Here is a 14923-nt window from a genome sequence, read left to right on the forward strand (position 1 = left end):
CATTTTTTTATAGAAAATATATGCATCTTTTTCTCAAATATACAACTTTTTTTTTTTAAATATACAAACCCCGTTTCCATATGAGTTGGTAAATTGTGTTAGATGTAAATATAAACGGAATACATCCATCCATCCATCCATTTTCTACCGCTTATTCCCTTTCGGGGTCGCAATGATTTTCAAATCCTTTTCAACCCATATTCAATTGAATGCACTACAAAGACAACAAATAATAGTTAACTTAGAATTTCATGGCTTCAACACGTGCCAAAGTAGTTTGGAAAGGGCATGTTCACCACTGTGTTACATCACCTTTTCTTTTAACAACACTCAATAAAAGTTTGGGAACTGAGGAAACTAATTGTTGAAGCTTTGAAAGTGGAATTCTTTCCCATTCTTGTTTTATGTAGAGCGTCAGTCGTTCAAGAGTCCGGGGTGTCCGCTGTAGTATTTTACGCTTCATAATGCGCCACACATTTTCGATGAGAGACAAGTATGGAATGCAGGCGGGTCATGAAAGTACCCGCACTCTTTTTTACGAAGCCACGCTGTTGTAACACGTGCTGAATGTGGTTTGGCATTTTCTTGCTGAAATAAGCAGGGGCGTCCATGAAAAAGACGGCGCTTAGATGGCAGCATATGTTGTTCCTAAACCTGTATGTACCTTTCAGCATTAATGGTGCCTTCACAGATGTGTAAGTTACCCATGCTTTGGGCACTAATGCACCCCCATACCATCAGAGATGCTGGCTTTTGAACGTTGCGTGGATAACAGTCTGGATGGTTCGCTTCCCCTTTGGTCCAGATGACACGATGTCGAATATTTCCAAAAACAATTTGAAATGTGGACTCGTCAGACCACAGAACACTTTTCCACTTTGCATCAGTCCATCTTAGATGATCTCGGGCCCAGAGAAGCCGGCGGCGTTTCTGGATGTTGTTGATAAATGGCTTTCGCTTTGCATAGTAGAGCTTTAACTTGCACTTACAGATGTAGCGATGAACTGTATTTAGTGACAGTGGTTTTCTGAAGTGTTCCTGAGGCCTTGTGGTCATATCCTTTACAGATTGATGTCGGTTTTTGATACAGTGCCTTCCGAGGCATCGAAGGTCACGGTCATTCAATGTTGGTTTCCGGCCATGCCGCTTACGCAGAGTGATTTCTCCAGATTCTCGGAACCTTTTGATGATATTATGGACCGTAAATGTTGAAATCCCTAAATTTCTTGCAATTGCACTTTGAGAAACGTTGTTCTTAAACTATTTTGTTTGACTATTTGTTCACGCAGTTGTGGACAAAAGGGAGTACCTCGCCCCATCATTTCTTGTGAAAGACTGAGCATTTTTTGGAAAGCTGTTTTTATACCCAATCATGGCACCCACCTGTTCCCAATTAGCCTGCACACCTGTAGGATGTTCCAAATAAGTGTTTGATGAGCATTCCTCAACTTTATCAGTATTTATAGCCACAATTCCCAACTTCTTTGTCACGTGTTGCTGGCATCAAATTCTAAAGTTAATGATTATTTGCAAAAAAAAAATGTTTATCAGTTTTAACATCAAATATGTTGTCTTTGTAGCATATTCAACTGAATATGGGTTGAAAATGATTTGCAAATCTTTGTATTCCTGTTGATATTTACATCAAACACAATTTCCCAACTCATATGGAAACAGGGTTTGTATATATCTTTCCATTTTCTACCACTTATTCCCTTTGGGGTCGCGGGGGGCTCTCGTGCCTATCTCAGCTACAATCGGGCGGAAGGCGGCGTACACCCTGGACAAGTCGCCACCTCATCACAGGGTCAACACAGATAGACAGACAACATTCACACTCACATTCACACACTAGGGCCAATTTAGTGTTGCCAATCAACCTATCCCCAGGTGCATGTGTTTGGAGGTGGGAGGAAGCCGGAGTACCCGGAGGGAACCCACGCATTCACGGGGAGAACATGCAAACTCCACACAGAAAGATCCCGAGCCCGGGATTGAACCAAGGACTACTCAGGAACTTCATATTGTGAGGGAGACGCACTAACCCTCTTCCACCGTGCTGCCCTATTTTCCAAATCTTACAAATCATATTTTTCGAAAAAATACAAAACTTTTTCCCACCATAATATATATATTTATGAAATATACACATCTTTTTCTCAAATATATAACCTTCTTATGTACTTATTTTGTCCTATGGAATAGTTAATATAGTAATACTATAGTTACAATATTAAATATTGGACTTTTTTTCTCAATTTCATTTTTATCTTTTTTTTCGGAAATACATTTTTTTTTTCACTTATAACAACTTTTCCCCTAATATTACGACTTGATAAATATACGATAAATATGATACTATTTTTCTCTCCGAAATTCAACTATATTTTATCTCTTCAGCGTGACTTCTCGTTTCCAATATGTCATTGTTAAATCGATGCGTGAGTAATTCATAGTTTAACACTTTCTTTAATTTTGAGCCTCACAATGATTTTTGCTTTAATTTCTGCCCCACCCCTCTGCTGTACAGTAATTAAAATGTTTTCTGACAAATACGCAATCCAATCATAACATACTTATGACCTAGTCTTTCTCTATTTCTTTTCAGAACATTTTTGGGGTTTTGGTATGGAAGCACACAAGTTTTTTTTCAACCCGTGTTTTATGTTTAGTAGAGCTCACTCCTCATTGGTTTAGCGCTCCCAAGTCCCGCCTCCTGCCGAGTGATTGGCTAGAGTGCAGCCTGAGAGTAAGGTGGCCTGATGGCTGTTACTGATGAATATTCATGCATACGCCCCCGCAGGTCTCACAATATGTGTCATGGCTGCAGAATGCAGATGATGTAATTCATGTTAGACACACCGAGCAGGGCCAGTTCACACTTTTGGAACTTAAAAAAAACAACGTTTTTATTGCTTTAAGGCTAGTTTGGATCCGGTCGTCACTTTTGGAGTCTCTCCCGGTCAGTGAACGCACCATTGCTTTGCTTGGTGACTGGGTGCTATTCCCGGTCAACGCGGCTCTTCTTACAGTAGAGGAACGAGACAAACCGGTTGAGGTGCAACCCTGCAACAACACCTCGCTATTTAAGGCTTGGGAGCAGGAAGTCCACCAGAAACTTTCAAGCAGGGAGCGAGCGAGCAGGCAAGCGACGGGTTCGCCACACATAACACTTCTTTGGAAGGAAAACGCCAAAATGCTGCGACATCTCCCAGAAACGCCCAAACCGAAGAACTCAGTCTTCAACGCCATGAACCGCTTCCTCGGCGCGGTGAACAACATGGACCAGACCGTCATGGTGCCCAGCCTGCTGCGGGACGTGCCCCTGGACGAGGACGCCGAGCCGGGCTACAGCTGCCCCAAGCAACCGGACGTGGACGAGGCGGACATGTACAGCTACTACCAGCTGCTCAAGTCCATTCGGCAGGACATCGAGTGGGGGGTGAGGGTCCCCCCGGCCTTGGCGGAGACCCCGCCGAGGCTCACCCGCATTAACTCCAACGCCTCCTTCGCCTCCTTTGCCTCCTCCTTGTCCGCCTCCTCCGAGGAAGACGAGTACGAAGAGGAGGAGGACGACCTGCAGAAGCAGTTACAGTACCACCTGGCCGGGCTCCAAGGGGTGCTGAGCAAGCTGACCACGCACGCCAACTCCCTCACCAGGCGCTACAAGCAGGAGATCGGACTCTAACACATCGATCCCCCCCCACCCACAGCCCCAGAAAGAACATGCTGCTATTAAAAAAGGACACGACAACTCTTGTAAGATGTGTTGACGCTGAATGCAAATTACTTCTTTGCACTCACAACCAAGCATTCAGTGCGATACGCAGGTGAAACATATTTCAGACTTTTCTTTATTTAAGGCATAATTTATTTCCTCAGGCAAGAGATGTTTAGGGATGATCCACTTAACACACATGGATTGTGTAGAGATGAATGTGTACATATGTGTGTCAACACACATGACATTTTTGAAGAGACAGAGAAGGAAAGAGGCGTTTGCTTCAGGAAACGAGGCGCCATTGATCTCCTGATGTTCTTCACTCGCTGGTCAATGATTGGAATGAACTGATTGTTCTGCTTGGAGAACCGTGATGGATTCCGATAGATCACTTCTTGTTTTTGTTTTTTTTACTGTGCTTTACTTTGCACTACCTTTTCTACTGATATTTAATATTGAAATAAAGCTTTTTCTATCAACTCCCATTTGTGTTGACTTTTCATGGAACGCAAGAATCTTTCAGTCGGGCTTCACATTTATTGCAACAAAAGGCAAGCCTGGATGTACTTTAGAGTAGTCACCGTGCAGTTTGGTTAGCAGTACAGATTTACCATCCTCTAAAAAGGAGTCGACACACGGCCATTATTGCCTAGATAGATATTAGTCTTCCATGCAGTTAAGAATAATAGCGCTAATGTGCATGAGTGCAGCCTGCAGTGGGGAATTGTGGTTGGTTGAATGGAGTAATTAATTCCAACATGTACTGTGACGTTCTGAAGCAGAGCAGGAGTGCCCTTAGTGGCTCCCCCAGTGTCGGCAGCACTCATGCAACCTTAGACCGTCATGCTACCACAACCATCCCCGACACAATTTTTAAATTTTTCGTATTTTTTTGGACAAAATTATCTTGCTACACACTTGTGTTGTGTTGCAGCACAAGTTCTACCGGCACTTGGGTAACTGTGGTTTAAAAGATTGGAAACATGAGTACTGTGACATTTTACAGCAGATCATGAGTGCCCTCGGTAAATCACAGCTCTCTGAGTGTTGGCATCACTCGAGCAGCCCCAGACCATCAACTACCACAACCGTGCTGGACACAAATGATCTTGTTATCGGGTGTTGCCGTAAAATTACGTGAAGTAAGGGGACTCATTGCTTCATTTCAGCCACACGAGTGCTGCCAACACTGGAGGTACTGGTGTTTAATAGATTGGAAACATGAATTCCAACATGTACTGTGACATTCTAAAGCGAGCATGAGTGTCTGCAATTAACCGCAGCTCTCTTACTGTCGTGGCTCTCGTGCAGCCCCGGATCATCATGCTATCACAACTACGCTTGACACGATTGCCAGGAAATCAAAAGAAGTAAGCCAACTTATAGAACATTTCTTTTAACACTTTTGTGGCTGTATCAGTGCTTCCGGCACTGAGGAAACTGTGGTTTATTAGATTGTCAGCGTTCATGTTAGAATTAATGTTTCCATTCTAAAGCACAGCACGAGTGCACTGAATGAACCCTAGCTCCTCCATTGTCGATAGCACTAATGCAGCATATATACATATATATATACATATATACACATATATACATAAATATGTATACATACATATTAGGGCTGAGAATCTTTGGGTGTCCCACGATTCGATTCAATATCGATTCTTGGAGTCGCGATTCGATTATATATCGATTTTTTCGATTCAACGCGATTCTCGATTCAAAAACGCAATTTTTCCAATTAAAAACGATTCTGTATTCATTCAATACATAGGATTTCAGCACGATCTACCCCAGTCTGCTGACATGCTAGCAGAGTAGTAGATTTAAAAAAAAAAACTTTTATAATTGTAAAGGACAATGTTTTATCAACTGATTGCAATAATGTAAATTTGTTTTAACTATTAAACAAACCAAAAATATGACTTATTTTATCTTTGTGAAAACATTGGACACAGTGTGTTGTCAAACTTATGAGATGCGATGCAAGTGTAAGCCACTGTGACACCATTGTTCTTTTTTTTTAATTTTTATAAATGTCTAATGATAATGTCAATGAGGGATTTTTACTCACTGTTATGCTGAAATTATAAGAAATATTGATACTGTTGTTGATAATATTCAATTTTTTTCTCCTCTCAATTGCTCTGTTTATTTCAGTTAAATGATAAATGGGTTGTACTTGTATAGCGCTTTTCTACCTTCAAGGTACTCAAAGCGCTTTGACACTACTTCCACATTTACCCATTCACACACTGATGGAGGGAGCTGCCATGCAAGGCGCCAACCAGCACCCATCAGGAGCAAGGGTGAAGTGTCTTGCTCAGGACACAACGGACGTGATGAGGTTGGTACTAGGTGGGATTTGAACCAGGGACGCTCTGGTTGCGCACGGCCACTCTCCCTACTGCGCCACGCCGTCCCAGTTCTGAGTGTGGCTGGGTCAGGTTTGGTTATGGAATTGGATAACATTGCAATGGTATTGCTGTGTATTGGTTTGTTGGATTGCTAAAAAAAAAATAAATAAATTCAAATCGATTTTTTAATAAACGAGAATCGATTCTGAATCGTACAAGGTGAGAATCTCGATTCGTATTCCAATGGATTTTTTCCCACACCCATAATACATATATTTATACACATATATACATATATACACATACATATATATACATAAACATATACACATATATATATACACATAAATATATACATAGATAAATATATATGTGTAAGTTAGTGCAGTGAGTTATACTTGTATAGCGCTTTTCCTCTAGAGACTTAAAGCGCTTCACATAGTGAAACCCAATATCTAAGTTACATTTAAACCAGTGTGTGTGACACTGGGAGCAGGTGGGTAAAGTCTCTTGCCCAAGGACACAACGGCAGAGACTCGGATGGTGGAAGCGGGTATTGAACCAGGAACCCTCAAGTTGCTGGCACGGCCCCTCTACCAACCGAGCAATACTTGGGGAACTGTGGTTTAAAAGATTGGAAATATTAATTACAACATTTTGGAGGAACTGCGGTTTAATAGATTAAAAACATTAATTCAAAAGCAGAGCACGAGTGCCCTCAATGAACCTTAGCTCTCCCATTGTTGGCAGCACTCATGCAGCCCGAGACGATCACACTATCACAACCGTGCTCGACACAATTATATTGTTTCACAGTTGTGTCGTGTTGCGAGGAAATTAGATGAAATAAGCCGACTCATGGCACACTTATTTTTACATTTGTGTGGCTGAATAAGTGCTGCCAGCACTTGGAGAACTGTGGTTTAAAAGATTGGAAATATAAACTATAACATTTTGGAGGAACTGCGTTGTAATAGATCAAAAACATTCATTCAAAAGCAGAGCACGAGTGCCCTCAATGAACCCTAGCTCTCCCATTGTTGGCAGCACTCATGCAGCCCGAGACGATCACGCTACCACAACCGTGCTCAACACAATTATATTGTTACACACTTGTGTCGAGGAAATTAGATGAAGTAAACCACCTCATGGCACACTTCTTTTTACATTTGTGTGGCTGCATAAGTACTGCCGGCACTTGGGGAACTGTGGTTTAAAAGATTGGAAATATGAATTACAACATGTACTTTAAAATTCTAAAGCAGAGCGTAAGTGCCCTCACTGAATTGCAGCTCCCCCAGTGTTGGCAGCACTCATGCAGCCTTAGACCATCACGCTACCACAACCGTGCTCAACACAATTATATTGTTACACACTTGTGTCGAGGAAATTAGATGAAGTAAGCCGACTCATGGCACACTTCTTTTTACATTTGTGTGGCTGCATAAGTGCTACCAGCACTTGGGGAACTGTGGTCTAAAAGATTGGAAATATAAATTACAGCGTGTATTTTAAAATTCTAAAGCAGAGCGTAAGTGCACTCACTGAATTGCAGCTCCCTCAGGGTTGGCAGCACTCATGCAGCCTTAGACCAGCACGCTACCACAACCGTGCTCGACACAATTATATTGTTACGCACTTGTGTTGTGTTGGGAGGAAATTGCATGTAGTAAGCCGACTCTTAACACACTTGTTTTTACATGTGTTGGCTGCATAATTACTTGGGTAACTATGGTTTAAAAGTTTGGAGATATAAATTACAATGTGTACTTTAAAATTCTAAAGCAGGACTCATGCAGCCTTAGACCATCACCCTACCACAAACATGCTCGACACAATTATCTTTTTGTTTACATTTTTTTGACACAATTAATTTGCTACACACTTGTGTTGCAGCAGAATTACGTGAAGGCAGCTGACTTTTGGGGAACTGCCGTTTGATAGAATGGAAATATGTACTGTTGACATTCTGAAGCAGAGCATGAATGCCCTCAATGGACCACAGCTCCACAGTGAGGGTTGCACTCGTGCAGCCACACAAATGTAAAAAAAAAAAAAAAAGTGTGTCATTTGTCGGCTAACTTCACGTAAGTACCTGGCGACCCAAGTGTATGTTCCGAGATAAGTTTCAAGCACGGTGGTGGGAACGTCATCGTCTGGGGTTGCATGAGTGCTGCAGCTCAGTTAGGGCTCTCATACTCTGCTTTATAAGTGTGTGAAAGTTTGAAAGTTTGACCCTGGAACACTAGCTTGTGAGATAAATAATGTTAAAAAAACCTAACATGAATATATTTTTTAATGATAAAATGTACAATAAAAAGGAGGGGGTGCGGGGGGCAAATCAGGTTAAGTATCACCAAAACAAAATGTCAAATCAAGAACATGTTTTTGTTATTTTTGTAATATTTACAGCGCTGCTTCAGTTACGTCCCTTCAGTTTTTAATTATTAATCAATTCAAACGACAGCCATTCAGAGACGTTTTATATATTTATTTTTCATAGCCACATTAATTTTTCATTCCTATTTTTGTTGTCTATCCAGAGGCAAAATATATATTTATATATATTTTTTCATATCACACTGATTGTCACACGCAGACAGCTTGAAATGAACGTGCATCGTTTTCGTGCTGGTAATTATTAGCTCTGAGAAACGTGCTCAACTGGATGAGCGGATTCTGGATTGTTTACGGAATGCTAACTGTCGCTTCCCCGCGACACCTTGTCACGCCTCGCGTGGTTAAATTCCCTTTCAAGGAGGTTATGCTGCCATGGGTTTGGAGACGTCTTTCTGCGTGTGTCCGCGTTCGACCTCTCTCCTGGTCGCTTTAATCACCAGCCTTTTCGTCCAATCGACTCCCTGCCAGCCCTTGTGTTCTCCCGCCTGTGTCTTTGTTGTGCCATTAGCTCTGTTGTACTTAGTTAATTGCTTTCCTTCAATCACTGTCACAACCTGTGAGCCCCATTGTTCGCGCCGCCATTGTCAGCGGCGCTAACGCTAACCCCTTATCTCCTCCTTATCCCAGGCAGCCTTTATTTAAATACCTTGTTTGTCGCGTTGGTTTCTCAGTTCTGCCTCCAAATTCCAATGGCCTAAAGATGGTACAGTAATCAACAACCTACCTTTTCAGGAAAAAATAGCAATAAAATAAGATGACAACATGTTGCGTGACAGCCCAGCTCAAGCAACGGTGTCCTAAGTGCGGCCATTCTGTATTGATTGTGTTATTTAATGACGATCATCAGAGAGTAGGAAGTAAAAGTACATGTGCTTGTCCTGGCGACAACAATGATAGAAGAACATTTACTCGAACGTAACTAAAGAGCATAGCTTTTTTGTTAACAGCTAAGAATATATATATATATCTCAGATTCAAGAAGAGCAAAGTGGATTCCGTCCTGGTCGTGGAACAACTGACCAGCTCTTTTCTCTTGCGGGAATCCTGGAGAAGGCCTGGGAGTATGTTTTTCCAGTCTACATGTGCTTTGTGGGTTTGGAGAAGGCGTATGACCAGGTGCCCCGGGAGATATTGTGGGAGGTGCTGAGGGAGTACGGGGTGAGGAGAACCCTGCTGAGAGCCATCCAATCTCTGTACAACCAACGCGAGACTTGTGTTCAGGATCCGTTTCCAGTGGGGGTTGGTCTCTACCAGGGCTGCGCTCTGTCACCTATCCTGTTTGTGATTTTCATGGACAGGATTTCTAGGCAGAGTCGTCACCATGGCGGAGAGGGTGTACGTCTCGGGGGGCTAAAGGTTGTGTCACTGCTTTTTGCAGATGATGTGGTCCTGATGGCACCTTCGGTTCGTGACCTCCAGCTCTCACTGGATCGGTTCGCAGCCAAGTGTTCAGCAGCTGGAATGAGGATCAGCATCTCCAAATCTGAGGCCAAGGTTCTCAGCAGGAAACCGATGGTTTGTACAGTCTAGGTAGAGAACGAGACTCTGTCCCAGGTGGAGGAGTTTAAGTATCTTGGGGTCTTGTTCACGAATGAGGGAAATAAATGGTAAATGGTTATAATTGTATAGCGTTTTTCTACCTTTCTACCAGGACCCAAAAGGAGCAAAGGTGAAGTGTCTTGCTCAAGGACACAACAGACGTGACTGGGATGGTGAAAGGTGGGTATCATACTTGCCAACCTTGAGGCCTCCGATTTCGAGAGGTGGGGGGCGCGGTCGGGTTGGGGCGGGGGGGTTGGTTGGGGGCGTGGTTAAGAGGGGAGGAGTATTGCCACATATGCATGATTGATTGATTGAAATTTTCATTAGTAGATTGCACAGTACAGTACATATTTCGTACAAGTGACCACTAAATGGTAACACCCAAATAAGTTTTTCAACTTGTTTAAGTCGGGGTCCACGTTAATCAATTCGTGGGCCAAATATATACTATCAGCATAATACAGTCATCACACAAGTTAATCATCATAGTATATACATTGAATTATTTACAATATTTACAATCCGGGGGGTGGGATGAGGAGCTTTGGTCGATATCAGTACTTCAGTCATCGACAATTGCATCAACAGAGAAATGGACATTGAAACAGTGTAGGTCTTACTTAGTAGGATATGTACAGCCAGCAGAGAACATAGTGAGTTCAGATAGCATAATAACAACTACATACAATAGAAATATATTTTCGGGAGAAAATTGGTCCCGGGAGGTTTTCTGGAGTGAGGCTGAATTTGGGGAGTCTCCCGGAAAATCTGGGAGGGTTGGCAAGTATGGTGGGGATTGAACCAGTAACCCTCAGATTGCTGGCACAGCCACTCTCCCAACTTCTCCCAACTTCGTCACGCCGTCCCCAAGAAAGATGGAGAAGGAAATCAGCTGGAGAATCGGAGCAGCTGGGGCACTGTTGTGACGAAACGAGAGCTGAGCTAGAAGGCAAAGCTCTTGGTCTACCAAGCTATCTACATTCCTACTCTCACCTATGGTCATGGAGTGTGGGTCATGACGGAAAGAATAAGATTGCGGATACAAGCGGCCGAAATGAGTTTCCTCAGAAGGGTGGCTGGCATCTCCCTTAGAGATAGGGTGAGAAGTTCAGTCACCCGAGAGAGACTCGGAGTAGAAGAGCCGCTGCTCCTTCGCTTGGAAAGGAGCCATCTTAGGTGGTTCGGGCATCTTGTGCAGATGCCTAGGGAGGTCCTCGTTGCATGTCCCACTGGGAGGAGACCCGCGGCAGGCCAAGGACCAGATGGGGGGATTACATCTCCTCTCTGGCCTGGGAACGCTTTGGCATCCCCCAGGAGGAAGTTGCTAATGTTGCTCTGGAGAGGGAAGTCTGGGGGTCTCTGCTGGAGCTGTTGTCCCCGCGACCCGATTCCGGATAAGCGGTTGAAGATGCTTGGATGGAAGAATATATATATATATATATATATATATATATATGTATATTCTAAAAAAGCCGCATTCTATACTATCTTCAACGCTACATCTCAACATCATCAATAGGGTTAATTAAAGTGTTATGATGGCCATCGTTTACTGATAGCGTTAGCCGCTAACTAGCTTTTGTTTATGTCCATTGGAATTCACGCTAGTGTGTTTTACTGCTGTACTGTTTTACACAATGTCAATGAACTTCTTTTTTCTGCACTTGTATAACCTTTGTGAATATTAAAAATTTGCCGGAAGACTTAATAAAGTTTTTTTATCATGGCCAACACTACCTGCTAGATCTTTCCCCTAACTAACTAGCTTGGTATCTGTGGTTGGCTAGTTGGTAACGACACTAATATTTTTTACTGTTGTATTGTCTTACATAATGTCAGCTAGCCTCTTCTTACACATGTATGACAGTTATTTAAGTTAAAATGTTTCCTATAGAGTAAGTAGAGGTGTTGTGATAGCCAACGTAAGCTGCTAGCACTAGCCACTATAGCTGATATACACATATGTTGGTACGAATGCGTACTGCTGTACTGCTGAGTTGTTCTACTTAAGTTCTTTTTAACAGTTATGAATGTTTAAGTAATTTCTAAAGAGTTAATAAAGGTGTTATGATGACCAACGTTAGCTGCTAGCCGCTAACCAACTAGCCAGACGTCAGCAGCTGGCTAACTGCTATACACGTCAATTTGTATCAACTTATTGCTGTACAGTTTTAAATAATGTCAATTGACTTCTTTTTTTACACATGTATGATATTTAAAAATGTTAAATGGTTGCCTGTAGAGTTAATAAAGGTGTTATGATGGTCAACGTTAGCTGCTAGCCGCTAACAAACTAGCCAGACATCAGTGGCTGGCCAGCTGCCATACACGTCAATTTGTATCAACACTAGTGTGTCTTCTTGCTGTACAGTTTCGCACAATGTCAATTAACTTATTTTTTGTACATTTGTATGATATTTAAAAACGTTAAATGGTTGCCTGTAGAGTTAATAAAGGTGTTATGATGGCCAACGTTAGCTGCTAGCCGCTAACTAAGTAGCCAGACGTCAGCGGCTGGCTAGCTGCCATACACGTCAATATTTATCAACACTAGTGTGTTTTATTGCTGTGCAGTTTCGCACAATTTCAATTAAATTATTTTTTGTACATTTGTATGATATTTATAAATGTTAAATTGTTGCCTGTAGAGTTAATAAAGGTGTTATGATGGCCAACGTAAGCTGATAGCACTAGCCGCTAACAAACTCACCATATTCCGCTAGCTTACTTGTCAGTTGGTATCAATGCTAGTTACTGGTGTTTTTTTTTTTAGTTAACTTCTTTTTACACTCTCATGCATACTTGCCAACCCTCCTGGATTTTCCGGGAGACTCCCGAAATTCAGCGCCTCTCCCGAAAACCTCCCGGGACAAATTTTCTCCCGAAAATCTCCCGAAATTCAGTCGGAGCTGGAGGCCACGCCCACTCCAGCTCCATGAGAACCTGACTCAATGTTGTGACCCTTTTAAACAGGACAATACTGCCATCTACTGTACATAGAATAGAATGTCTGTTCTGAAGCCCACAGTAAAGAGACGTAACTTCATCACGTCGCCTGGTTATTGACTCCAACCCAATATATTACACAGTCGACGAGCAAAATGAAGAAATACGCTTGTAGGGTTCCAGAACGATTGGAAACAAGAATTTCAGTTTATCCAGGAGAGTTCGAAGGGGAAGGGGTATGTTGCCTGTAAATTTTGTAGAACAGACTTCTCCATTGAACACAGTGAACGGATATACTCAGCCATGAACGGTCAGTCAGCAAAGCACGTACAAAGCGTCCGCAACGCAGCATCATTCACAACCCAGTATTATGGCCCACCTCGCAAAATGGAGACCCAATGGTGTATCTTATGCTGAGACAAAGATGGCTATGCTGATAGCTGGAAGCAACATCCCGTTCTCATTTGCGGATGTCTACAACAAATCCGTGAAGGATGTTCCCGGATTCGGAGATCGCTCGCCAATACGCAAATGGCAGAACAAAGGTTACTCAAATAGTGAAAGGTAAGTGTTGTTGTTGTTTTTTAGTAACCAGCAAGCACAGTAAAGTTAGTAGAACAACTGTGTTTTTATTACTGTGTATTTGATAGGTGCCCACTGAAATTCAACTATTTATTTTATTTATATATATATATATAATAAAATAAATATATATAGCTAGAATTCACTTAAAGTCAAGTATTTCATATATATATATATATATATATATGTATATATATATATATATATATATATATATATATATATATATATATATATATATATATATATATATATATATATATATATATGTATCTATACCGTATTTCCTTGAATTATTGCAGGGTATATAGTATGCGCCTGCCTTGAATTACTGCCGGGTCAAACTCTCTTCGCAAAATAATTAGCACATGCTTAGTATTACCGCCTGGTCAAACTTGTGACCTCACGAGTGATACTTCCCCTATCATCATTTTCAAAATGGAGGAGGCTGATTTCAATACCGGTAATTTGAAATCGCATAAAGGGAAGAAGATTCAATCAATCAATCAATCAATGTTTACTTATATAGCCCTAAATCACTAGTGTCTCCAGACATTTCCAACAGACATTTCGTTTTTCTTTGCTTTGATTCTGGATGTTTTCTCACAGATGTCACCGCCATTTGGGTACGAAGGTCACATTCCTCGCTGCATTTGGCTGCAAATGAAGTTGATCTGGAGACAACACCAGCATAACCTGAAGTATGAGGATTTCGCAGATTTGGCATGATTTTTAGTAAACACACTGTTAAGACAATAACATAATTAATAGTAACAGTACAGTTCAGTTCAGTTCAGTTTCAGTTTTTTGGAACATGCATACGATACAATGTAATATATCGCACAATTCCAGTTGTTTCATTACAGAACGTCCGAAAAGGAGTAGGAAGAAGCAGAGCTTATTTAATCCTACCCCTTTTCATACCATAGAAATTTTGTCCAATTCCCTTGTTCTCTGTAACAGAACAGTGAACAAATAAATAGATAATATACGCTAGTAAGTAGGGGTGTGGGAAAAAATCTATTCGAATACGAATCAAGTCGAATACATTGTGCGATTCAGAATCGATTCTCATTTTTTAAAAATCGATTTTTTTTTTAATCATTTCAACAAACCATTACACAGCGATACTATAACAATGCAATCCAATTCCAAAACCAAACCTGACCCATCAACACTCAGAACTGCAATAAACAGAGCAATTGAGGAGACACAAACACGACACAGAACAAACCAAAAGTAGTGAAACAAAAATTAATATTATCAACAACAGTATCAATAATAGTTATAATTTTAGCATAGCAGTGATTAAAAATCCCTCATTGACATTAAAATTAGACATTTAAAATTTTTTAAAAAAGAACAATAGTATCAC

General features: G+C 41.4%; 2 protein-coding genes across 3 annotated transcripts in view; both read left to right on the plus strand.

Moving 5' to 3' along the window:
• The first annotated feature begins 2887 nt into the window (after window positions 1-2887).
• On the plus strand, window positions 2888-4206 carry LOC133538311 (mid1-interacting protein 1-B-like). The gene has a single exon (XM_061879823.1). It carries the CDS (start codon window positions 3197-3199, stop codon window positions 3686-3688), a length of 492 nt encoding a protein of 163 aa, XP_061735807.1. The 5' UTR covers window positions 2888-3196; the 3' UTR covers window positions 3689-4206.
• A 9894-nt stretch (window positions 4207-14100) lies between these two features.
• si:dkey-100n23.5 overlaps window positions 14101-14923 on the plus strand; it is a 330394-nt gene continuing 329571 nt past the window's right edge. For both annotated transcript variants that reach the window (XM_061879830.1, XM_061879836.1), the window contains exon 1: window positions 14101-14249. The gene's annotated coding sequence lies outside the window, so the exon portion shown is untranslated. The remainder of the gene's footprint in view (window positions 14250-14923) is intronic.

The sequence above is a fragment of the Nerophis ophidion genome, linkage group LG19, assembly GCF_033978795.1.
Source record: "Nerophis ophidion isolate RoL-2023_Sa linkage group LG19, RoL_Noph_v1.0, whole genome shotgun sequence".
Taxonomy (NCBI): domain Eukaryota; kingdom Metazoa; phylum Chordata; class Actinopteri; order Syngnathiformes; family Syngnathidae; genus Nerophis; species Nerophis ophidion.

Coding starts and splice junctions, on each gene's coding strand:
- LOC133538311 (XM_061879823.1), top strand. CDS start 3,197: ATGCTGCGACATCTCCCAGAAACGCCCAAACCGAAGAACTCAGTCTTC.